The 26,537-nt window shown below is 41.4% G+C and overlaps 1 protein-coding gene across 4 annotated transcripts in view; it reads right to left on the bottom strand.

The window, feature by feature from the left end:
- Positions 1-384: 384 nt before the first annotated feature.
- The window catches only part of PID1 (phosphotyrosine interaction domain containing 1), an 84,540-nt gene continuing 58,387 nt past the window's right edge, over positions 385-26,537 (bottom strand). For all 4 annotated transcript variants that reach the window (XM_086844902.1, XM_086844901.1, XM_023933187.2 and 1 more), the window contains one exon: positions 385-2,339. In XM_086844902.1, the coding sequence (XP_086701028.1) occupies positions 1,863-2,339 (477 nt within the window). In that variant the 3' untranslated portion in view covers positions 385-1,862. The remainder of the gene's footprint in view (positions 2,340-26,537) is intronic.

Raw genomic sequence — 26,537 nt, forward strand, 5'->3', positions numbered from 1 at the left:
TGGGGGGTATCTCTGCCCCTCCTGCTAAGCAAAAATTATAAATCATGTCCACACTCCACAAAGTAAAAAAAAAAAAAACAACAACAAAAAAACCAATCCCCAACAGACCAACAAAAAACCCCAAAACAATCCAAAATAACCAACAAAACCAACCAACCAAAACACACAACCTCCCCAAAACCAAAACAAAACTTCAGAGCAATAATTAACCTAAATATTGAAAGAAAATAATTTTAAAACGTTAACAGCAATTCTCATGAAGACTGATGAAATAATAAAATGGAAAAAATTAACATTTCATTCCACTAAATGAAATAAACACAGAACCCCACACACATAAAACTACAGAGTTTATGTTGAAAAGACAGCTTAAAACTGACAAGGTTTAACTCAAAACTTTTTTTTTATTAAAGTATGAATGCATTTATGCTGGAGAACAGTTTACATAAATTGTAAAGCAACAAGCATATTTTCAAGAGGTCTAGGCCCTCCTCAATACATCTCCATGCTCAATCTACATGCTTTACCACTGGACTCGCACATACACTCTCACATACAAACACAGAGACACAAAACACAGACACGGAGCTATCTGCTTGGATTAGCTTTCTTTTAAGGCTTCTGTAAGGTGCCCTAGTGCCCCTAACATTACCATAATTACAAACAAAATTGTACAAAGGAGCAGCATTACTTGCAAACTATTGATCTGCTCCCAGCCTTAAAAAATATTAAGTGAAACAAATTTTTCCTTTATTTGAGTTTTATTAAACATCTGCATTTAAGAAAGGCATGACTGTATATCTGTGAACAAGGAAAGATACAGGGATCTTAACATGAGGTTCTCAACCAGAACAGATGTTCAAACCTGACTCCTAAGGGACCATTTCCTTTGATCTTTACAGTGAGGCAGCCCTGTGTGGTGAGACACTGCCAGCTCCATCCCAGCAGGGTCGCTCGACCAGCAATGCGGAAAGCGGGGACATGGAGCTGCGCCCACTGTGCTCGGATCTCGTCAGACCTGAGGTTGATGAGAAGTCACAGTTCAAACACTGATGCACCCAAGTGTCCCTCAACTCTTCCCAGCAGGCCCTCCTGTGGAGCACATCAGGGTGGGATAAAGCACAGACAGCAAGGCTGGCTTGCTGAACCCCCAGACACCAGGGAGCATTGTTACCCACCCCTTTTTGGTATCCTGCAGTACATAGTCTGAAACTGCAACTACTGGTGTTGGGTGAAAGATGTGGCAGCAGGTACATTAAGAAAATAGGTACAATGAATAAAATAAAGGATAGCATATGATATAATGTGTACATACAAGCATCTTTCATTTTTTATCTGTGAAATGTGAATTAACTGCAGAATGCCAGGCCATTAGTCTAAAAGGCTATGTATGGCTGTCTTAGCCTATGAACGGTCAAAGGATTTGTGTGATGCATCATGGGGAAAGATTCTTCAGGAACCATTAGAGCTTTCCAGGCCTACTTGCTCTTGTGCATCAGCCCACAGCTAGGAACGCCAGAGATTCAACTAATAAAATTGCCTGATCAGCCTGGTAAGACAAACAGGAATGACTGTACTTCATGGTATGCACCTGAACTACAGAGACAAGAAAAGGACAGTGATGGGTGGGTGACAGATGGGAAATTTTTTTCTCACTTTTACAACAGCAGCAGATTTCAACGCAATGTAATTACTTTAATGATGCATATCTGTAGGTACCAAATTGCTCTTCTGATTTAAAAAGCTGGTCAGACAAGTGTTTGGCAGTCCTTTCATTACCCAGTTTCAATTGTTGCTTATTCATCTATCAGCTCTCATTCCCTAAGCTGTTTCTGCCTTTGTTGAACCGTGAATGAGTTCAGTCAGCCATCGTCAGATTCAAATTCATGAGACACTTCTTCCGATGAACTGTTCCTGTGGATCCGGCCATCACTTTTCATGCTGTGAAAAGTCTTCTTAAAGGCCTCCATCATGGCATGGGCCAGCTTCTTGGCCTCCAGCTTGCTCTCACACTCCACAGCGTGGCAGTCCATCTGGTAGGACAGGTCATCGTTGATCTCCCGATAGACCCAAGCGAAGATGTTTGGGCTGACGTTGTGGTCAGCAGTGCAGTAGGCGATGCGTGCTACCTGAAAGGTATCCATGTGCACTGTCGCCTCACCTTTGAGGTCCAGATGATGCAGCCAGACTTGGAAAGGGCGAATTTCCAGAAGGGCATTAGCAGGGTAAACATCCTCTCTGGTGAGTGTGTGCTTCTTCCACAATTCAATGACTGGCTTTTCTGTGCAGCCTGACAAAAATTGCATCCCTGTTGTGGAAACCTTACCCAAATATGTAACCTGCAAAGAAGAGCAAAGATAGGTGAAAACACAGAAGGCAGACTGGTGGTATTTTCTGCCATCCCAGGGAGTTTCACTGGGAAAATAAAAGCACCTAAGTTTATTTAAAATAAAATCTACCTGAGTTTAATCACATCATCTCTCTGCTTTCCTGTCTAGTCCTTTTGAGTAAATATCCTGTTAGCCAATCAGCAGAGGAAAGCAAGGTGGTTTTAGTGTCTTTACAGTAATTTATTCACCAAGTATCAAATTCACTAGGAGTCCACATCAAAATTCTGTATTAAGCCTGTGCAGAAACATTCTCCTAAATCTGGGCAGCTACTAATGAGGCTTCCTTCCATTTACAGCTGAATGGAAGATTATTTTATCTGGGAAAAGTGATTTTCTCTAGGAAAGACAGGTCAATGCCACATAAATGCAATTATGAAGATTATTCTATTTATTGCTGTTGTCAGGATGTTGCATTTAAGAACAACTATATGAAAGCAAAACTGTTCCTGGTTTATCTCTTGCAACAGTAACTGCTTGAGACAGACTCTTTTATCCTTTGCTTGATGTCTTATAACCTCCTCTACATTTTACTCAAGGCATTTGGAGGAAACAAATAATCACATGCACTTTCCAAACTAATTTCTTCAAAATTCTGTATTAAACACACAGTATAGGTTATTTTTATGTTGTAAATGTTTTAAGAAATGTAAAGGAAAAACATGGAATTTCCACATTTAAAACCATTAAAAAATCATAACCACAAGAAATATGGGATTTGTAATCCACGCAAACAAACTTTTCCACAAGAAAAATATTTTGCTGCAAGCTTCATACATTTTGTTAAACTCAGAGGCCTAAATTAAGCCATAATTAAGGAATAAAGCTTACAAAACTTTATTGGAAGTCTGTGTGGCTTAATCATGCTTGCCAAAAAAGCAATTTCATAGCACTGACATTTCAAAATGGGAAGTCTTATTCTTTGCCTATAAATATTCATGACTTGCACTGGGAATATGTTGAATCTTACAAAGCTTTCTATTTTTTTTTGGAACAGTGGGAAACACAACAGTTAGAACAGTTAACAAGGCAAGACCTACCAGTGTTTTGCCTTATTTTATTTTATTAGTGATGAGAGTTGAGTTCCCTAAAGGACTGTAGAAAAACTTAAAAGAAAACCTCAGAGTTCACAGTGCCAACTAAACACATACAAACAGCACATACAGGACCAAAGAGGAATGTGTCTGCAGCATACTGGGGGGTATTTCAACGTATATCTAAAGTCAGATTGCTTTGAACAGAGCAAGATCACTGCACAAATCTGCACATTCAATATATTCTCCAAAGGTTCATTCAGCAGTTTCACAGTCATATGTCAATAACAAAAGACAAACACTGTAAACCGACACTTGGGGTCAAATTCAAAGCCCATTGCAGCATCAGAAGGCCTTCAGTAACTTCAAAGAGATTTGCACAAAGACTTTAAACCCTGAGGAACAGCGAAATAGCCTCTTGCTCATGCACTTTGTCACTGCCCAAACACAGCTTTGAGATCCTGTCCGCAGGAGAGAGCTGCCACCACTGCAACATTTTGTCCCCCCAGCTGCTGTTTGGAGAAGCCCAGTGTCACCCGAAGACCACAGAAATCAGCACCTCTCATGAGTGCTCAAGAGGGGATGCAGGGTATTGTTTCACTCCTGGCTTGTCCTAAAGATGAAGCAGCTGCCCTGAGCAGCAGCATGAGGATGGGGAGAGGGGAGGAAAGCAAAGGCATCTCTATTCCAGGCAGTCAGCATTGCTGAGCTCTGTGCTGCAAATTCACCCCAGTGCACAGCACCAGCTTCTGAGCATGGACAACTCCCAAGTGATGCTCGGACACCTGCAGCAGCCAAGGAGCAAGATCAGAGTAAGCTGTCACACAGCAGCATAAACTGAATTTAATGTTCTCTGCAGCAGCTAACTGCAACCCCCTTGTTGGCCATCAATACATGTGTGGCCTTCTTAAGAGTGAAGTTACGAAAAAATTATGTATTTCCCTAAAATAAGGTAGTTGTATTTTAAGAAAAAAAAAAAAAAAGTAGTGAATTACTCTGAGGCCAATGCAAAAGTAACTAATAATAAGGATGGAATTCTGGCTTGTTTACCAAATGGGATGTACTGGTCTGATTTACTGTCCCAGTTCTGTCATGGTATAACTGTGTAGGAACCTTTGGAAAGTTGCTTCTTTTAACATCACTTTGAACCTCCATTATATAAATTTCATTTTCCTTTGAGGATACATCCATAAATATTTATAAGGCGCTTAGACATTACAATAAGGAGCTCACAGGAAAGAGTAAACAAAACCTCAGCTATAGAGTTGCCCCTGCACTGTGTCTTATATAGAAACATCTACACCTACAAATGCTGTTACTTTTCAGTTTTTTAAAGGAATGATTTTTTTTTTCCTAGTTGAGATACAAGCATTTGACAAGAGTAGCATCACTGAAGCTCTTGGTGAAGACAGCTGTCTAACATTTCATCACAGCATGGTCCCCTGCTAAAACAGAACAGGGAGACAGGGTCTGGAGAGACACCTGCACTCTGACCCATGCAAAGGTATTTCTCTCCAAGCTCGGAGTAACAAGGTTATTCCACAAGGAGTGCTCCCTACATTTTGGCTTCTGCCTCAACACATCTCACAGCACACTCACCTTTGTTTAAATGCTCAGAAACCACTGACCACACCATTACAGTGAAGCTATTACAGTACAACTGTCTTCCTTTTCAATTTCCAAGTCTACCAACCAAAGGTCAAAGAACAGATCATTCCTTTCACTATCAGATGGAAAAGAAAGCTATTTTGAGGCAAAAATTCCCACTGGTGGTCTTTCCCATTAAAATCATTGACATCTCATCAGTGTGAAGCCAGCAGGTATTATAAAAAAAGACCCCCAAACAAAACAGAATTTCATCTTTAATACTCATAAGAACCAGATGTCAAGGGCACAGAAAGACATTAGCAGTAGCAGCAGTAGTGATGTTGTTACAGTTATCATTGCACATACAAAAACACATGGAAGTGCCCGAACAGTGTCAACTCCACAGCTTTACCGACCAGAGAGTGATCATTGACAGAGACAGGCAAATCCACAGGGCAGGCTGAAAGCCACATCTCTGATAATACTGATCTGACCACCAGCAAAAGTTCACCAGGACTGAATAATGCTTTTTCTTCCCATGAAACTCTGGGAGTCATTTGGCAGCAAACATCAGTGCAGGAAAATTACTTATCTGTGCAAGTGTGGCACATATATATATATATATATTCAGCTCAATGCCACTGTGTTAACCTTTAGCAGTGAAGGAATTTCCTACCACATCTTCTACCAGGACTAAGAGCAAATTTCTTTATGGCCCTTTTAGTCCTTTGGTTTGTGTGTTCCGTCTGTCCCACAAATTTTTGTGAGATACATACGCCTCACAAAAATTTCTTGTGCATGTTAAAAATTATCCACATTCTTTCCAGCCTTTCTATGAAAATTTCATCCTCTGGCATTGAAACCTTTTGTAAAAACCAAGATGTTCTGAAGAGCTGCTTATTTCACCTTAGATATTTGCCAGCACCAATGTCAGCATCTGACAAAACTGTCCTCAACTGAAAAATGCTGTGCCTTTGCCCTTTTGTAATGCAGCTACACCCATGTGACATATAGAGACATCTCATGTCAAAGGACATGAAGAATAATTGATGTCATTTTTCATGCACTCTCCTGGAAACTCAGAAATATATGAGTATTTTGACATTGTTGTTTTCAGCCCCTTCAGTCCAATAATGTGTATGAAAATGTCTTTTAATAACTGTGTTCAAGAGCTTACCAACTTTGAAAAGACCAGTAGAGCAGGTGCCACAGACATTTACACTTCTAGCACAGTATGATTTGTCAGAAGTAATAAGGGGTTTTTCCTTTTCATACCCAGCTCTTTCATCATCGATCTCACATTGTTCACTTACAGTTCACAGGAGATAAAGAGCAGCTCAGCTCCCATATATGTCAATCTGACCTCAGATCTGACTCCCCAATGGATCATATGTCCATACTGCTCCTATCTCACAAGCCTCACTCAGGCACCTAAAGCTAGGCAGTCAAATGACTTTTTCTCCTTCTGTTCCCTACCCCCAGTCCATAGACTATCAGCGCTCCAAGAAAGCATATCCAAGCTGTAAAGACCCATAATTACTGCATTACAGGAGGACAGATGGTCTCTTGGCACAGGAGCTTGGCACAGGAACACATACCTCAGAGGACTCTGGACTCTCTCACTATTCAAGACCATGATCAAAAGACCATACGTAAAATTAACTCCTTGGTAATTTATTTAATGTAAGTATTTCTTCCATACCAGGTAAGGAGCGTCTTTGTCAGCAAAATCAACACCAAAAATGAAAATAAAATTTAAAATAGAACACAGACCTTGAGCCAGCAGGTATTTATCTGCATTATTTACAATCACCAGAGAATGCCCTAGAGAATCTTGGGCAATTCTTAGTAGTAGATGACTGTCTCTTTGTTGCTCAGTGTTTTAAAATAAACATTTCCTTAGCCTCAAATTTAGTCTAGTTGCAACGGATTATGTTTAATCAAGACAATAAGATATTCCTCACCTAAACATGAGGAAGAGGTAATGAGACATTTTCTTCCTGCAAACAGAATTGCTCCTGTAGCACCTTCAGGATACATGACAAAGAATAAAGTGACTGTAAAGGTCTGTGTTAAGATGCGCAGGTGGAGACCCTCCAGTCAGCAAGTAAACCATCACAGAATCCTGGAAACATCAGGGTTGGAAGAGACCTTGAAGATCATACAGTCCAACCATCTACTCGGCACCACCACTGCAACCCCTACGCCACTGAACCACATCACCCAGCACCGGACCCAGACACCTCTTAAACACCTCCAGGGATGGTGACTCCACCACCTCCCTGGAAAACCTCTTCCAATGGCCAAATGTCAGTTTGTCCCAGGCAAGGAAGAACCACCAGCCTAAAGACTGGGTAAACTTGCACAAGTTTTAAAGAAGAATTCAGAGGAGATTTGAAGAAGAGTGGCCAAAAGGAGGTTTAGGAGGATGTATGCATGTCTTGTTTGAAATTGCTGCAATAACACATACACGGAGATGCTCCTTGGGGTTGCAGCACAAAAGCAGACACAGGATGAGAAGGTTCAAGCTTCACCTAGACTCCAGACACATATTGTTGAGGCCAGGAGCCAGCAAGCTTCATCTGCACATCATTACAAGGTCTGAAAACCTCCACAAGAAGTCGCTACTCAGGAAACCTGTGCTCAACTTCATTGCAATGACAACATGCACAAAGCCCCCAGTGGCACCTCCAAGCTGAGTGGTTGGGGAGAATCAAGGCTCACCAGAATCACAGATTAGATGTCTGAAACTAGTTTTTCTTTCATCCCTAGTGGAGCTGGGATACAAAGGGAACAGGCCTGCAGCATGCTGCCCAACAGCTTGGTAAGTCCTGGCACAGCTTTCATGTCAATAAAAGCAGATTTAGCTGTAGAGTCATTTTCAACATCTTTAATTAACACATCCAGCTCCAGGCACAGCGGGAGCACTCTGTGCTGGACACGGTACCCGTCTCACCACACCAGCTCAGCTCTCCTCACCCTAAAGCACAGTGACTCAGCCTCAGGCTGGCAACTTGGGATTTAGAGCCAAAAGCAGCTTTTTGGCTCTGAAGGAAAAACAAAAATATCCAAGACATTCCACTGGATCACTGAGCAAATACCATGAACTGCATTCAAGAAACGTTTGCTTAAGACCCAAAAAATAACTCAGTCAAGTAAAAAGGCTGCACAGTTTCCCTCTGTCTGTCACTGCTTCCTCACCCACACTGCCTATGTCCAGCCAAAGCCTTGAAGCATGAACACGAGGGTCTTTGTAGGAACAGCAGGGCTTCTCAGCACACAGAAATACACAGTAAATGCAGTAATGTGGCATACAGAAATATGTGAAGAACTGTTTTATTTTTGAGACAAAATTCAGAGGGAGAACAGAATGAGCTAGGCCACCATTTAATGGAAAATAACCATTAACTCCAGGGGCTGCCCACTGGATTAGGAGAAAAAAAAAAAAAAGACATCAGTAGTTAATGTCTGATTTATTCCAAGGAATCAAAGGATAGCTCTAGAAAAGGCTGGAAGCATCAGCACCTCTTCACCAGTTAAGTCAACAGCCAGTATCTGTCTCCTTTTGTAGGACCAGAGCCAAACTTATTCCCCTTGAAAAAAAAAAAAAATAAACAAGCCCAGCAAGAAATGTATTTGACTCTTTACATCTTCAGAACTCCTAAGGAAAAACAACTGCTGGGCAGCAGCTCCTCCAGCTGTCTATCTGTCCCCCCAGCCATGCTCACAGCAGCCCTTTGCAGGTGCCTTTATTTTCTCATGTGTTTCTCAGCTGTGACCATGCAGCAGATCCTGCCTTAGCTGCCCCCCAGGAAGGGGTAACCACACAAGTAAGACAAAGTGATTTCACAGAATAGTCATGTTGGATAGAATTCCTCAGCTAAATGCCTTTGAAGGACAGAGAGCTGTCATTATTTTTAGTCTGTTGCTCTTTCAGGTTTTACAGCCTCCATGCTTCTCAGTAGCAGTAGCATGTGAAGGAGGAGCCAGGGTACTGTGAAAATACCTTTTCTTGAAAAATGGTCTTCCTCAGTAGAAAGAAAAACATAATACTAATTTCAGTGCTGTTGCTTCTGCGGTTGCCTAGGAAAGCCCTTTAACATGGCAGCATAGGTGAGTTACTGTGATCCAGGGTGGATGCCCCAACATCCAGTCCAGGGCAGCATCTCAGGAATAAGGCTTTTCTGAGGGCAGAGCTCACCCATGAATAACTTCTCACTTCTCAAACACTATGCAGGACAAACACTCCAGGAACTGCAGATGGTTGCCATCAAAGTGCAGGGCACACCTCTGAGATCCTGTCCCAGCTCTGAGTAAGACACCCAAAAGCACATGGACATCTCAGAGCCCCTCTTCATGGCCAAATAAACGTCTCATCCTCCAAGAGCAGAGCTCTGCCAGGCCTCCCAGTGATGGCAGTTGGGAAGGGGAGCAGAAGACAAAAACTTCTGCAGAATGCCCACAGGACTGGAACCCTCCTTACCCTATGTGATCAGCCCCATCACCAACACTATCCCACACTGCTTGAGGAGGACATGGGAGAACACATTAACATTTGGCAAGTTTAAGATTTAGTAAATAAATGTGCTGGATGATAAAAAATTTACCCTTGATGGCTTAATTTATAAGTTCTGAGAGGAAAAAAGCCCACTGAGTCCACAGGCCAAACAGCCAGTGTGGGATAAATAGGGCAGCAAGCCAAGCTCTCCTTCTGGAAGACAATCCTGAGAAACACAATGATCCAAGAAGTTCACCTTTCATTACATCAGGCTGCTGCTCAGCAAGTAGCTTTATAAACTACACATGTATTAAACAACTGCCCTCAGTTAGACCTAAGAGCATCTAACTTATGCCCATTGACCAGGAGTCTCTGCCTCACTGGCAAAATAGTTAACCAAGCCCAAACACAACCTCAGCAAGAGCCAGCTCTGCTCCCTGTAGTCTCCCGTTAGCAACAAAAGGAACGCCTCTTGCATTTCGTTCTCCACTGGACAGGAAGCTCTTTTCGTGGTTTGGCTTGAGGGGATGAATCTGAAATTAAATCAAGCGGAACTGGCAAACTGCAGTGAGCTTGCAGTCAGAGATCCTTCGGTCCTGGTGTGAGTGGAAGATTTACGCTGCACTATTTAAAACCCAAGAAATCAATTTCATTCTAGCAGCAATTTAAAAATGCTGTCATGCAAGACATAACTCAATGAACAAACACATCCATCACACACAACCTCAGCAGGGCTGCTGGACACCCTATTGTACAAGTCGATGATTACTTTTATTCCCAAATATTTTCTTTATGTTGCTATTTAGATCATTTTCCTCCTTTGTCTCCTTTCATTGTCTCATGTAACTTCCTCTCTCTGTACTCAGTTACCACTGGGTTGAAATTAATACTTGGACAAGCCAGTTCATTTCCCATTGTCCTTCAGGAGTCTTCAAAGGCAAGGAGAGAGGTGGAGGCAGCCAGGAAAGTGAGAAAACCAACCCACTCTTCATGCCTATTGCAATTTCTTCAAGTTTCCTTCATACAAAGTCCCTCCAAAACCTTTTCTCTGCTACCTCAAAACCTTCTCAACAAGAACATCCCTTCTGCCAGGAGAATGTGGCATAAGTGTGCATGACCACGATCTCTCTCCTAATAGACACCTACCTTCATGTCTATGTTCAAAGTACACACAAACCTTTTTCACTACACATTCTTTATTCACATGATGTTGAAATCGAACATGGAAATCTGATTAAACATCTCATCACGTTTCAGAAAGCTGTTTAGTCCTGGGCTCCTCACAGCTGTTGTATCATAGTTGAGGGAAGGAACCCATGGACACAGAGGGAAGCAGACCGCTCACTTTTACTTTGTTGCACTTCCTCTCCAACCCACAGAAAATTCACTTTGGCACAAGTCCTACAAAAACTTTGGTTGTACCTCCTGTAGCACGCAAAGAGGGAGTACAGGAACAGTTACATACTTCAGCCACCTTTTCCACTGAGGCACATATATTTTACATACTCTCCAAGACTTTGGGCACTGAAGCATCCCCAGAAAGCCATGCATGTTTTTCACTATATTTTATATTTTATGGGTAAGAGATCTGTCCTCAAGGACTTTGTGCATTCCCTTGTGTTTCGCCTTTAGTTCTTCCCTTCAAAAGAAGATGCCAAGTAATAAAATTGAACAAAACCTCTGTTACTAAGACATTCAGTTCTGAAGACCAAAATCTCAATTGCATTTGATTCCTGGCACAGCTTGACAACACCTGAAATTAAGAACAAAAGGGAAGGGAGCCAACTTCGGGAACCACTGAAGATGACTACAAATTTGGATTGTATATCAAAGGAAGTGTCAGGTCTAAATTACAGGAAGAACAGAAGTAATGCTCAAAAAATGATTTCAATTCTTCTTCCCCCAAGTGCTGTAAGACTAGTAACATTCAAAAAAGGAGAAAAAAATTACAAAACAAACCACAGAGATTCCCAGAAATCGCAGTACTTGCTCCTTCCCCTATCATTCACACATTACAAATGAAACACATTTCCTGAAGAATACAGGGGAACACAGAAATATCAACCCCATATAAATGTAATTGTACCCACATCCCGCAAAGTCTCTGATTAAAATATTCTGTCATTACTTTTACATCTCCTTCATGAACCATTATGTGAAGTAAGTTCCATGACTTAACAAAACCCTTTTGAGATTTTTCCAGCTCTCACAAGTTTTAGCATCTCCAGGCAAAGTCTTGAAGGCTGGAGAGGAAGAAATACAGTGCCTACACTGGGATGGAGTGCTTCCACTGCAGCAATGAAAAACAGACCTTGCATATTTCAACTTAATAAAATGCACTAAACACATTATGAAGAAGAAAATATAGTTAAACAACTCTTTTTATTGCTAAATGAGTCCTTAGATAAATATGCCTGATTTATCATTTGTCTGTGTTATCAAATTCTGGATCCAGGCCACAGCAACACAGGCTCTACACAGACAAGAAAGAATATAACCTCACTGCCTCTAAGGTTTATGACACTGTGTTACAATTAAACCAGGAATTTCTCACTCAACAATGCAACAGTATGTTAGCAGACTAAACAAAAGACTTTAAAGGAATAAATATGTCCCAAAGACTATAATGATGGAAGACAATAGTGCCATACAGTTTTTAATTCATTTCCAAAGCTATGGTTCACAGTGCCTCCTAGGTCCTGTTTTCACAATGGACTTAGTGCTTGCCTGTGTCTTCAACACAGTCACTCTGCATTTAGATAATGTTTTTCCAACCAGCATAGAAGGACCTGAAAGTGATCCTTAGACTCTGTGAATGAACTGGGTACTCATCAGGCTCTCTGGGATCCAGAGATGCACATCTCCTGGGAATTTCTCTCTGCATCAGGAAGCTGAATTTTCACAGAGGGAGACTCCTCCCTTTTCTGATTAAATTAATCACAGTATCACCCAAGCGCCTCTTCCAGAAAAGCTACATTGCCTCCAACCCATTCTCTTGGCTCTATTTCACCTCTGTGATGAGCCTACAAAGCAGCCAGAAATATAACCCTTAACCACCTGCAGCAAAAGCCAAGACACTGAGATTTCTATTGTGCTAATTTCAGCCAAGATGAAAGGAAACACTAAACACAGGATGGGAGAGCCTGGAAAGCAGCACTCCAAAGTGAAGGACTGTCTGGAGAAAAGAAGGGGCTGGGAGCAAAGGTCCTGTTCTCTGGGGACAGCTCTACTTATCCCTGCTGCAATTTATGTCATCTATTACAGCAGCTTGCCCCCAGTACCATTCAGATGGCTGCAGGTCAGACTGATCACTATTCACACCAGTTGTATAGCAAGCTTCTAGGAGCTCCCTTCATATCACAGTTCATCTCTCTGTATTGCAGAGGTCATGGCTTTTACAAAGGGCAGAAAATTCATTTTCATAGTTTCCACTGGCCCTGAAGTTGACTTTGCAAAGGCAAAACCTATAGCACATAGCCCTGCTGTCGATCTGTTTGATAGACAAACTAGTGCAAATTTTAGAGGTCTAAGGAAAAAATAAACTACTTATAAAAATAAAGAAATCCTTCACTCTTTTTCTTTATATTTGCCATCTTTAGGCAGTTATGAATACCAGCAGCTAAAAAATCATAATTCTATTTACTACTTTGCAGCTTGCAGTCCAGCAGTCACTGGGCCATGGCCAAGCTGTAGGGAGCAGAGAGCCCACCAAGGGCTTTCCCAGTGACACTCAGATACCTTTCCCCCAGCTGCTGCTTGGCCTAACCCTGGTCATTTCTGGATAAAGCAACACTGACTCTGAAATGGCTCCTCAGCATGACAACAGAACACAACTTCCTAAAGAAATTAACATTACAGGATGCCTATGACATTCTCTTGAAGGAAAATGCATCATACAAAGCACAGATCATTCTGTAGCAAAATAAGCTCAAGGAGGTCTCACTACCCAAAAGTCAACATATGGTTATGACTGCAATATATAGATGGTAAAAATCTCAGAACTCTTTTTATTGTTTTCTATATAAACAATTACTCCAATATTTTCCATTACCAAGATGTTTCACAGCTCTGTAACAAGCAAGAACTCAGTCTCATTTATCATCATCCTAGAGTCACAATTTTCCATATAGTTTTTAAAATTATTTACTAGAATAAGCAAATCTTTAAGAGCTTAATAGTTCTTGATCATATCAAACTAGGAGTACAACTAGCACATAGTACTCTCTCCAGCATTTTCCAGGATCAGGCAGAAAGGAAGAATAAAGAAGAAGAATAAAGAAGCAATGTCTGAACTGACAAAGCAGTGGCCAAGACAGGAATAACTGCTCACAGAGGAAGGTTTCTGTTCCCCAGAGAGCAGGAACCAAATATTTCCAGGCATTTCAAGAAAGCCCATGGGTTTTGAGTGCTCTACCCCTTTGCTTTGAGATACTGACAGAGAGATTTTCAAAAGAGCATGGACAGCAATGCGTATAAAGCATTTTAAGAAAATCTGACCACTCAGTATCTAAAAATGCAGGCAGAAATTTGGCAAGAGAAATTGGTGTGTGCATTAACAAATGAAGAATTACTAATCCTTTAAAGTTTTGTAGATTTCTCCATGTAGCCCAAAGCAAGCAGAAGCAAAGTGATCCTATTCCCAGTGAGACTGATCCAGCACTGGTATGAGACACGGCTGTACTTTTACACAAGGGTTAGAGCCTTTGCTAAGCCTCACCTAACACTCTCATTTCCTACCAAAGCTGTTATTATTTTGGTTAAATGGTTTTAAATAGAAAAATGACATATTTTAGATTAGTTATGCATGAGCTTAAATATGACAGCACAATAGAAAGCAAATAGCATTTTGGGTAAGAAAGAATTTACTTTATGCTGAAAATATATTTTCAGATAGATACAGATATTTACAGTAAAAGCACACACTATATTATTTGTTTCCTATTATCTGCCTCTAGCCTTCCACTCTTTTCTTCTGCTGCCTCCTCATCAAAACAAATTGGTATCTCTTGTTGGGCTGAAACCAAGCAGAAGATCCTTTAATTGCTGTGCAAACCCACAAACAGCATTAAAGTTCAAAAATCAAAGTTCAAGTACGCAAAAATCAAATCTGAAGAGACCAACCTAGCTATCCCTGGGAAGAAATCTTATTTACAAGAAAGCATACTGCATTTACAACAAATTTATGGGGGGGGAAAAAACCCACAACAACAACAAAAAAAATCCCTATTTCTTACTCCAGGCAGGGGCAGGGGCAGCCAGCATATGATATTTCTTTGTAGGATCTTATTTACCTCTTGTTTTCCGAGGACAAAAAGCTGAAATAAAGGTTAGTTCCCTCCTGAAAAGCCAAGTACTGTGGCAGACAATACAGACATAATTTTTCTTCATGTTTTGTCATTAGCAAGGAGAGATATTTAATTTTTAAACATTAGTTCTAAAACAACAGCCTCTCCTCTTCTCACAAAAGCACCAGAAAGATTATAAAAATCTCCACATTAAAATCAACTACAGCAAAAGCAAGGCAGCCCCTCCCATGGCAGCAAGATCGTGCAATTGCAGCACAGCCCCTGTGGGGATGAACTCGTAACACCCAGAAATGGCATTAATGCATCATATCGTAATGCCTGTCACAGCCTTAGGTTCCTACGGTCCCAAATTGTTCAGCAGTGCAAAGAGACAGCTTCCTACCTGCATGCTTAAAGTGACACTATGCTGCTCTAGCAGGCTATGACAGACATATATATGTACTACAAAATAACTCTATTGAATTATTTATAACACTTTTCTCCTTAAAGAAGCATTTAGAAAACTGTATCATTAAAATATAACCAGCAGCTGCTTACGCAGCCCTGTATATGCCAAAATTCAGTTTAAAAGAGGAGGTGATGAATAGCATTACTGAGGGAAACTGCAAGGGCAATTTATGAGGGAGCAGTGCAATTAACAGAACAGAAACTGGGCTCCAGCAGCCACACTCAGAGTGCTATTCCTGCAAAAAGAGCCACAGCTCTCCAATGATTGCAGTACTTGGGACACTGCCTCATTCACAGCACAGCCATTAGAGAGGAGTCTCCCAGCACGGTGGGGGCCAGGGGGAGCAGTGGCCTTGCACCACCTCCACACCCAGACTCTTGGCAGAGCAGGTGCTTCCTACATAAACACCCAAGAATAAACAAATACAGAGGACAGGCACATATAAAGCAAGATAACTCCACTACCTTCTTGTGTCTACTTGCTTTCCTGCCGGCCATTTGCTCTGTTTCTGTCCTTAGCTCCCAGAAAAGTGCAATCCTGGCAATGGACAAGTGCCCCCTCTCAGCCCCCAGCACTGCCTGCATTGGCCAGGTGATGGAAGCAGGTGTGAGCAGCAACTGCTTGGGACACAGCCCAGGCAGTGTGGAACCTATGGAGACTGCAGCAAGTGGGAACTTTATCTAGGGAAGAAGAAAATGTGGAGCAGAGAAAGAGCCACAACATGACCTGGAGAAAGTTCTTGAGGGATATGCAGCTGTTTTTAGGGCAGATTGCAAACCAGAGCACACCCATCACAGAGAAGTACATGGATATCCCTGGATAATCCATAAAGGTACTCCTGTGCTCCTTATAGTCAGTCAAATGTAGTTCATGTGATCATGAACCAATGACTAGAATGAGCACTGTAAGGTTTACCCAGACATTTTTAATTTAAGATACTGGTATGAAATTTTAGAAAGTGAACAGAAGAAATTCCACAGAGTGGTCCAAAAAGTGCATCTCAGGGGTGGGTCATACAGTAGAGGATGCCAGCCAGAAAGGCTAATAAAAACAGAGAAGCTGTGAGATCCCAGCAGAACTGCCACCTGTGCTCTCTTGGCGGTGGTCCAAGAGGATGACGGCATGGTACCACAGGCCAAAGCAAAAGCTACTCTCCATTATATCAGGCTGTTGCCCTTTGGAAAAATACATAACCAGCACAGCTAGGTTTAACTAGAGTGAACTTAAGAGAAGGCAAAAATCACTTTGGCTACTACTTATAGATTGGGTTTGGACTCGTATTAAGAACTGTCTGGAAGACATCATGAAACCAAACATTGCTCTTTGATGTAGAGTCCAAACTGCTCTAGAGTTTCTTGTTAAGAGGAAAACCTTCTTTTCCTTTTATGCTTTAGGCAAAGGAGACATAATGTCCTTCACACTTTCCAGCTAACACTCAAAACTCTTACACAACACTTTGTCAGGTATAACCAAAGTCTAATTAAATCAAGGATGCAATGGCAAGAGCAGACTTCATCTTGCTTGAGTTTTTCTCCAGTTCCAGCAACTAAACTGCCACCTTCAGGCACCTCCTTTTTTTCTGAAAGAAAAATTAAATAAGCACACACTTAGAACAGAAGAGAAAGTTTCATCCAAGAGTGTTCGGCAAGTGTGGAAAAGGAGATAAAGCTCTGGGCTTTGCCAAATGGCACTATCATCTAAGGCCTGGAAAAATTCTGAAAGAATCAACAAAAGACTAACACAAATCCTTCCACATAAATGGCTTAAGACACAAGGAGCAGCTTTCGTAACACTCAAAGACCTTGACTTTGGTACATGTACAGTCATTCTCCTTTATCACTACCTAACCTGATAAGGAATGCAAACTCATGGAATCACAGTTTCTTCCACTTACATATGCACTTCTCAGCAGATGACTCTCAGATGAACAAAGCCCTAATCACTCCTGAAGGACATTATCACATGCACAGCACTACCAAAACACCTAACACCTCATATTCTGAAATCACAGTGAATTCCCAATTGAAAGGAGCTGTAAGTCTTTTCTTTTCCAACAGATGATCAGCTTGAAGTTACTAAGAAAATAGTGGGGGGTTGTGGTGGGGATTTTTTAACTAAAAAAGATAGACTGGTGTCCAACCCTTTTAACAGCAAAGGAACAGAGAACAGGAATTCAGCAAGATCACAGAGCAGGACAGACCTTGGGGTTCCCAGTGCTCCCAGTGTCAGCCCATGTGAATTCACTGGGCACTTTGGCAGCAGAGCACAGCACTGGTCTTCCCTGCTCCCTCTGAACGACTTCACTCAAAACAGCAACAGCTTAAAGGAGAACAGAATTCTGACACCTGTGAACGTGAGATGGCATAAAAGCTGGCCAGAAGAAAACAAAGGGCAGATCTGGGGGCCCTGGTAACTTTCATGATATAAAACACACATTCCTGCTAGCAAATGACAGAGGGACACAAAAACTCTTCTCAGCAACAGCAGTAGTAATACCTTTCCAAAACCTTTGAGTGCTGTGATGTGGTCTTGTTAGATCTATCATAACCAAGATAAGCCAGCCAGTAAAATGACTTGCAGCAACTGCAAAGCCTGGGCTCTGGTTCATGACACAAATACAAAGTAATTAGATAGACCTGTATTTGAGGGATTTCATCCTGCCCCAAGTTACTCCTAGCCACTGCTTAATAAGAAGGTTGTTTCAAGTTTGACCCGCTCTGCACTTGGTCACCAGCATTTGTGAAGTGGAAGAAACAGACATGATTTTAACCTCTTAGCACAGAAAGCAGAAATTGAGTGGCCAGCACAGTCTCCTGGGCACTGATGTCTGTCATTTGAAGCAATCCCTGGTTTTAAATGATGAAGCCTTTTAGATGTTTACTCACATACCTCCATCTTCAGCAGCACAGTCCATGGTCACATCAAATGTCTCTGACTGAAATGTAAATCTGGAAAGCTCACACAGACCTGACAAAAAACTAAAAAAGGCTTTATAAACTGTGTTTTCAGTGAGGAAATCTGTGTTTAGCACATAGAACTGTATGCCTGATACACCAGGTTTACGCACAGCTCAGTATACATCAAGGTCACGTAGGGAAATGTGGAGGGTGCTACTACAGCATCTCCCAAAGAGAGTGGTACCAAAAAGCTGTGGTACCACAGTGTGAGTAAGAACCAGATGCCAAGATAAATACTCTGCTTGCCCCTAACGTAGCTCAGGCACCATTGTAATAGGTGTAATTGCACCAAAATTTAACAGGATCAAAATTCATTCTGCTGGCTCATGAAGTCATCGAGCATGATGAAGCCCATTGGAAAGGAAATCTCATGGTCACAATGAGATGACACACTTGACTGGGCAAGCTAGATTAGTGAGTAAAGTTCACACAAGTTATTGTGCAAGGCACGTGATCTCTCTAGGCTGACAGAGGCAAAAAAAAGAGAAAAAGACATTGTATACTAAGACAGCAAACAACAATATCTGGAAATCCCAAGAAGTCAGAGAAAGTGTCTACCATCACTGCAGCACTGGCACTGCTGTGGTGCCAGTGTGACCTTCCCAGTTCCCAGTCACATTCCAGAGGACATTCCAACCACCATGGGTTGGCCTGCCAGGGAGGATGCTATGGGTCAGTAGGTACTACCCCAGGAAGAAACAACAGCAAGGAGCCCACCCACCCACCCCCTTATGACCAGCCTCACCCAAACTAGACTGGGGTCAGAGTGTCCCCAGAGCCACCCTGTGGTGGGGCTCACCTGGCCAGAAAGAGATGGGCTCACACACAGCTGTCCCATCTTTCAGCACCAGCCTGAGCTCCTCAGCCACCTGCTCCTTCAGAGGTGATTCTGGGGCCTGACCACCTCTTCCAGGTCATGGGCAGAGATTCAGAGCTTTCATCTGTTTGTTTCTTAAGCAGATCCGGAGTGATCGAAGTTTGTAATAGCTCAGCATTATATAACCAACCTATGCTAAATGCTAAAATATGAATGTATGTTTCTTTGTGTGACTGTCAGACACTAGCAATGAAAATTCAAAGTGAAAGAATACACCAAGTTATATGGATAGAGTCTTAAAGGTTCTAAAATGTTTGGCTTAACTTCCTGAATGCATCTTTCAACCCCTAAATCATCACTAAAAATCAGATTCTAGAACATAAATTCGAGAGAAATTAGTCATACATTTTCTCTGACAGTCCATTGCTACTTAGAATGAAAATATAGTGTTTTCTTCATTTGTTAAGATAAAAGTGAAGAATGGTTTCCCATCTTAAACCTTTAGAGGATAGACTATTTATATGATGGACTACTGCTAAACCTGTATTATAGTTCCACTACCAAGAAAAAGGAACATCACAGTTACAAAATTATTGCAATTATCTGCCATTAAGGACGAGACTTATAATGTAGAACAAATTCTTTATAAAATGTCATAACTTCAGCTGATGTTCAATTTTATCTCTATTAAGTAACAGCCTAGAAATTAAGGCCTTCTTTGCAACTTAAATACAAACCAGAAATCATATGAAGATTTTGAAGTCTTTGCACAGTAATCCCATGGAATATTTCATGTCACCCCACACGTACCCATATACACACAGTCACGTGTGAGGTGAACTTGCATAACTTAAAAAAAATTAAAGATGCCTGAAAATATCAGGGCAACAGAAAATACAACTGACATCTGCAGGCAAAAAAACCCCAAATGTAAGAAATCTGAAATTTCAGTCCTGGTCTGACATGGCCTCCCACCGCAGGAAGCTGACATTTAAGACTGTTTAGAGAAAGCTGGATGATGTCTGTGCCCAATGCCAATCTGTAGCCAGACAATGTCAGTGAAGCCACAGTCATTTATCCTTCCTGGGGCTGTGTGGTCACCACCAGACCCATGTGAAACAAGGAAACAATCAGCAATTCATGAGACCTACTTTTCCCACTTTTTCCATCACAGTCAGACTTAACAATGCTCTGTGACACATACAGCTCCAGAGGGAACTGTAATTCTTTCTTAGCTGCAGAGATATCTTCATTAGGAACTAGAGCTTTATCAAGTGCATTTATTCAGATATATTGCTATAGTTCCAACAGTTGTCTTCACAGTCACATATGCAAAACAGTAGGCTGGAATTACCCATTAATCTCACAAAGAGAGAATTAGGTTGATGTCACGTAGTTTGAATAGTAATTATAGCATGAACCAGAAACTGTTCACAGTAATAAAAATTGTTTTAAACAGATCTAGATCCACAGAGTATGATGGATGACTTGTTATGACACTGAATAATGTTTTAAATATTGCACTGCTTAAATTCCAGTACAAAGCACCGTATTAAAATTTAGGATGATCAACAAAGATTTGCTGGACCTGTAGTATCTCAATTTAGAAATATAGGTACATCCAGTTGTCCACAAATGTTTCTGACAAGAAGGTAACATTATGTTTTATTTGAATTCTGCATGATTAAAAAACAAATCTTAGTCAAACTACTATGAGCTTTTGGTCCTGTAAGTACAGCAAAATCTCAGTCTTGAAATGAATCTTGGAAGCAACATTAAAGCTGGATGAAAAAGCTACCACTGCCCAAACCCAACTAGGTTATATCCAGCAATGATGCAGCAGCTTGAACACCTGACTTCAACACCAACACTTCATAATGGCACCTTCTGGGGATAAAAATACTCTAGCTACCCAACCAAATACCACTTTCAGTGGATATTTTTGAACTTTAATCTGCCTTTGGCAACCATTTTTAATGATTCCCCCTACTATTTTTCTGGAGTACAAATGATGGAAATGTTTTGGTTTATTTTTCTTGATGCTTGACAGCTAATCAAATTTGATATTTACATTGTACTGGGATAATAAAATGTCAAGATGGATATTATAACAACATTTCTGAAGATAGTAATTTAACCTTCAGCATTCCAACTTGATTCAATGGTGCCTACATGCCTGCAAATAATTGTATTTTAGATCCCTGAACCCTGATGGCAGAAATAAACTCTTCCCCTCTTAGATTGCTGGGTCTGGAGTGCCACTCGGTGGCCAAATACAAACATTCTTCTTGTAGGAGACACCTCCCTAACACCAGTCAAGCCATGTGGTAGAGTCTAAGTTTGGGATATACTGGATTTGGAAGCAGTCATTCTGCCTTTACTCATGTGACATACTAACATAATGAGGAACATTTTTATTCCTCATATAAACTGGGGTCATGAAACCCTGGTGAGAGTCAACACATCCTCAGTGAGGCAGAGAACCTCCAACTGAACAAACTGAATCGCTCACCTTTCACTTCAGAAAAAATCCCTGTGCGCCACACACACACAGAGATCTGCATCCCATTCTTACCAGGGGATAACTCTGAATCCTTAGCAATGTGAAGCTTAAATTTATTTCATTTTTAAACCTAAAAAATCAAGTTTCTTTACATAAACAAATATGCCTATTCTAAATAAAGAAGGAACCAGAAACTAGGGTGGGGCAGGCAAAGAGAACTTCATAGAGGTGGGAGCATCTGTACCACTTGAACACTACCATCACCGGAGAATAAATTACTATTTATTTATTTGCAATATCTCATACCTCCAGGGCTGTGCTGCATTTGCATCACTCTGACCTGGCCAGTTTCAAGGGCAAAGCACTTTCTGTACCATCAGAAAATCTCCACTTCCTCTTACTCAGCTGCCTCCCAGACACTGAGATGACACAGGGACACAGGGATTTTTGTGTTCCTTCTTGTTTTTATTACAACTGCAACAGCAGCCAGCAACAGCACTCACATTCAGCATAAACACTACACAGGCAGCAGGTGGTTAAGAAAAGATGGAGAAAATTAGTTTATGCATGACTAATGTCTTTCATCCTTCAGAGAAAAAGAAAAAATTCACTCCTAAATTTAAGAAGCTCCTCACAATCAGCTGAGTTAGTTGCACTGTACCTTTTCCTGTTGGATAGTATAGTATATAGGAATGCAGAGCACAAGTGATTATCTTGCATGAAAAATCATAACTGTAGAAATGAGATTTCATTATATCAAAAAAATCAGCTATCCTTTATTATTAATAATTTTACTGTAAGCTTTCCAAATTTCCAAATAACCAGCTTCCCAGAACTTTATTTTTTTTTTTTTTCCTCTTATTTTCTTTCAAGGGTAAATGGCTCATAGTGCATTTAAGAACTTTAATCTTTAAAGGGTCCACTTTTACATTGCTATCTGAATAAATTCCAATTAGGTCAAATTAGTATTCAGTGCTCTTCAATAATCCATCCACACTGGTTTGAAGAGAGGAAAAAAACAACTATCTGATTACAACTTGATATCAAGACCGGAAACAAGTGTCAAATATAACGCAAGGCAGGAAAAGACAATGCATTCTTAATTCAACAAGACATTAACTCATCCTGCATCAATCCACACCACTGGGCAAGGCTCCTGCTGGGACATGACTCATACATGGGCATCAGTCTATGGGAACAAGAAACTATGGGAACAAGAAACTGCCTGTAAAGCCAAAAGTTGCTGCTCGGGAGACTTGTACCCATGTGGGCAAACCTCAGAGACTCAGCGCCTGCTGGAAGGTGTGTTTGCACTGCTCACGTCAGCAGAGCCTGGGATGCTGGAAATAATCACAGGGATACAAAGTAAGGTCACCACAACTGTGCCTGTACTGTGGTACCAAAAACAACTTTCTTTCAATAGAAGAAAAAAGAAAAGAAACAATGTGAAGTCATCACAAAAAAAAAAAAAAACCCATACATGATTTTTGTACAAAACCTGTGAGCTCACTGCTTGTGATTTCATCACCAGAGGTGCCATGAGAAGCAGTTCTGGCATGCAGAAGGCTCTTTGTAGCATCATTTTCTTAACCCAGAAGGTCACAAACAAACAGTGACAGTGTGCTGAAATCACATCATCCTCACACAGAGGAGGTGCTAGCAAAGTCCTAAAGGATGTCAACATTTCCATCAAATCAGCTACAAAAAGCCATCATCTGGTTTTACCCTCAAAGTTATCAAAACCAGTATAATCTATATACCTTTAAATTCTTGTGTTCTAATAAAAAACGTGCTCCAACCACTGAACATCTGCAGGCAGATGCATTCTGTGTTATTCAGCACTTGAAAATGAAAAAAAAGGGATATGGTTTGCTGAGAGCAGGTGAGCTACACACCTGAGATATGAATTACACACCTGAGATATGAATTACACACCTGAAATATATGCCACAACCACATTTCAGGGAGGCTGACATCCAGCCTTTTCAAACTGGAGGAGGCCAGTGGTGGGTTGGGAGGATCCCACAGAGCTCATGGCCATGGGAACAAAAAGCTGTGCCAAACTGGCCAAGTCCAGCCAGGAGCACCAAGCTGAGCTCACCAGCTCCTTACACTTTTCATACGACTTCAGTGAAGTGCTTAAACACAGGAACCTACCCCACACTCCCTGTATAATAGGAAACATTGACTTTTGTGAATGATTATAAACACTTGCCTTTTGAAAGGGCTTTACTCTCCGAAAGAACCCCTTAAATATTTACATTCTGAGGGCTGATGGACAGTAAGGACTGCTCACTGCTGAGGCAACTCAGAGAGCTGCCACATGCCCACAGCACATGGCTGTGCCACATCTGTCACAGCAGCACCTCAGCTTGGCAAAACAGGATGCCACGGTCAAACTGCTGCCTAATCTGCCCCTCGAGTTCAATTGCAAATAAGCCACCTATATTCCTCCCTTCCAGGACACAGCTCAGCCATCATGCTCAAATGTCTCTGAGCAGCCCCCACCAGAGAACGGATGCAACTCTGCCCTCCATGCCACAGCCTCCTGGAAGCAGCAGAAATAATTCACTGCAACAGACAGATCTCGGGCAGGGTTTTGTTTCTATTTTTTCTCTCTAGGAGCTAAAGATGGCAGCCAAAAGAAGCTGCTAATACAGCCCTTACACCCCTCCCAAATGCAATTCATAACTTGGTAAGCAAGAAATCTAAGACAAATGAAATGAAAATATGGAAGGAATAAGATAGGGACATTTGAGTTACTCCTGTGACATGGCCAAAGCTTTTACTAATTGCAAAGCTGTGTTTTGTCCATTCACCAGCCCATTTTTCAGCTTTTCATTTAGATAGAGAGGCAGACATTTAACAAACAAAAATCCTGAAAATTCACAATAGGTGGTTCCTGTTCTGAGACAGCTTTAGTTTATCACTTTTTTTCTTTATTGCTATTTAATGACTCATATCATACAACTCTTTCCTCATTCCTAATGCCTGCTGCTGAAGTCTCCTCTAGAAAGATAATACTTGAATGCCTGAGGGAAAGTCAGAGAAAGATAACTGCAAAAAAATCACGGGAGTCATCATTTCCTAAGCCTGCATTGAAACAGATAAAGCTTCCATTGCCAAGATTAGTTCATACAGTACAATATATGGGGAGATGGACAGATCTCTTTACATGGGATGATAGGATGAATCTTTCCATCAGATATATATGCAGACATGTATGAAACAGCTTCTTAGAAATCAGCTGAGTTACTTTTGATTCATAGCCAGAAATTTAAGGTCTGAAATGAGTTTGCTCTGTGACTTGGCAGCTGGAAAATCCAACTGATTATCACAGATAAGGTGCATCTTCTTTTGGGATAAAGCCAAGAACACTAAGCAGAAAAACATAAACCAGATGTTATCACAGCATATTGTTGCATACAGACCCATTAGTTACTAACTAATTTCATGCACAATAACCTGCTAAACCGAAGCTGTAACTGTCATAAATGGTGCTATCCCTATTTCATCATTACAGGTGATTTGATTCACCTTGGCTAAATATGAACCATACTGGAATTACTGAACAAAGTTTCTAAGACCAGGTCTTACTCCCTAAAGAATGCACGGCAGTCCCAGACAGTTTGATATGGGCTGTTTTGTATCACGGCAATGAATATAGTCACCTCCTGCTCTCAAAGTTTTAAGTAATAAATAAGTTTCCACAAGTGTGTATTATCTCATTGCTGGCCAACATTTCTGAAAGCACAGGTAAGTGAAGATGCTTTATACCACACATAATGGGAAATCAGAGCTCTATCCTGTGAAATCAATAAACCCCACAATTTCACAACTAGGCTTGCAGAGATTCCTCAGGGATTTCCCTGAAGAATCACAGCTAAAAAAACTGAGGATATTGTAAAACCAATACTAGAGTGTTTTCCAAGTGGGCAGATGACTTAATTTACACCATAACATTGCTATGACTTAGTAAAACATATGCTGAAGTTAAGCAAAAATAGAAAGTCTTTTTCAAATGAGCCTGCACCAGCTCTGCACAGCTTTTTACACCCAGGCATGAACACTGCTATGACCAGGTAACATCCCTACCTCGTGCTCCCAGCCCTGCTGTCCTCCCACACATGCCCTGCAGCCCCACAGCATCCACCTGCACTGGCTGCACAGCCACCAGCCTGGCTGCACGGCCACAGTGGGGGACCACAGCAGGGACACATCCTGATCCTCTAACCCAGTGCCACAGGGCAGTAATAGATTGCCCAGATAGCATCCTGCAGGAAAACTGGACAGCAATTGCACAACAAAAGACACTCTGCAGAAAGTAGGAAATATTTTCCATGCTTTCTATCCTCAGGAGACTGCAGAAGTCACACACAAAAATCTCTGGCTCCTACTGAGAGAAACTAACTGTGCTCAGTAGATAATGTCTTTAGAAAGAATTGCAGGGAAATAGGAATGTATTCTGCCATGGGCTGTGGCTGCAACTCATACTGAGGCTCGATGAGCTGCCATAGGAAATGCATTGCAGAGGTGAGCCCCAGGCTTCCCCCCTCTTCTTGCCAGGAAGAGTCAGCACGCAAGGACCGCAGACCACATGTTCTGCATTCCTGATGCTCCATTCACAACCTCCTCCCTGTGCTGTATGGAAGGCAGCACAGAAACCTGCTAGGATCAAGAGTCTTCCTACAGGCTAATACTCCACATTTTAAAATCCAGCTTGGTTTGATTGTACGTACCTACTTCCCCACCGCCTGCTGTGACTCCCTGTCCAGAGCAGTGACTGCTTACATATGGACAGAGAAGAAAGAGCATCCCTCCCTCCCTCCTCCAAGCACCAGCTGATGCTGCCTGTCCTAAGCAGCCAACTGAAGCTCTACCCATGCAAAGCCTTCAACAGCATAATTAGAGGATTCCTCAGCTAAGCAGGAAAGCAATTTCTCTCTGCAATTATCAGAATGCCTCACAAATCTTCCAAGCGCCCTTCAAATAGCACTGGA

Source organism: Cyanistes caeruleus, chromosome 10 (assembly GCF_971803275.1).
Source record: "Cyanistes caeruleus chromosome 10, bCyaCae1.hap1.1, whole genome shotgun sequence".
Taxonomy (NCBI): Eukaryota; Metazoa; Chordata; class Aves; order Passeriformes; family Paridae; genus Cyanistes; species Cyanistes caeruleus.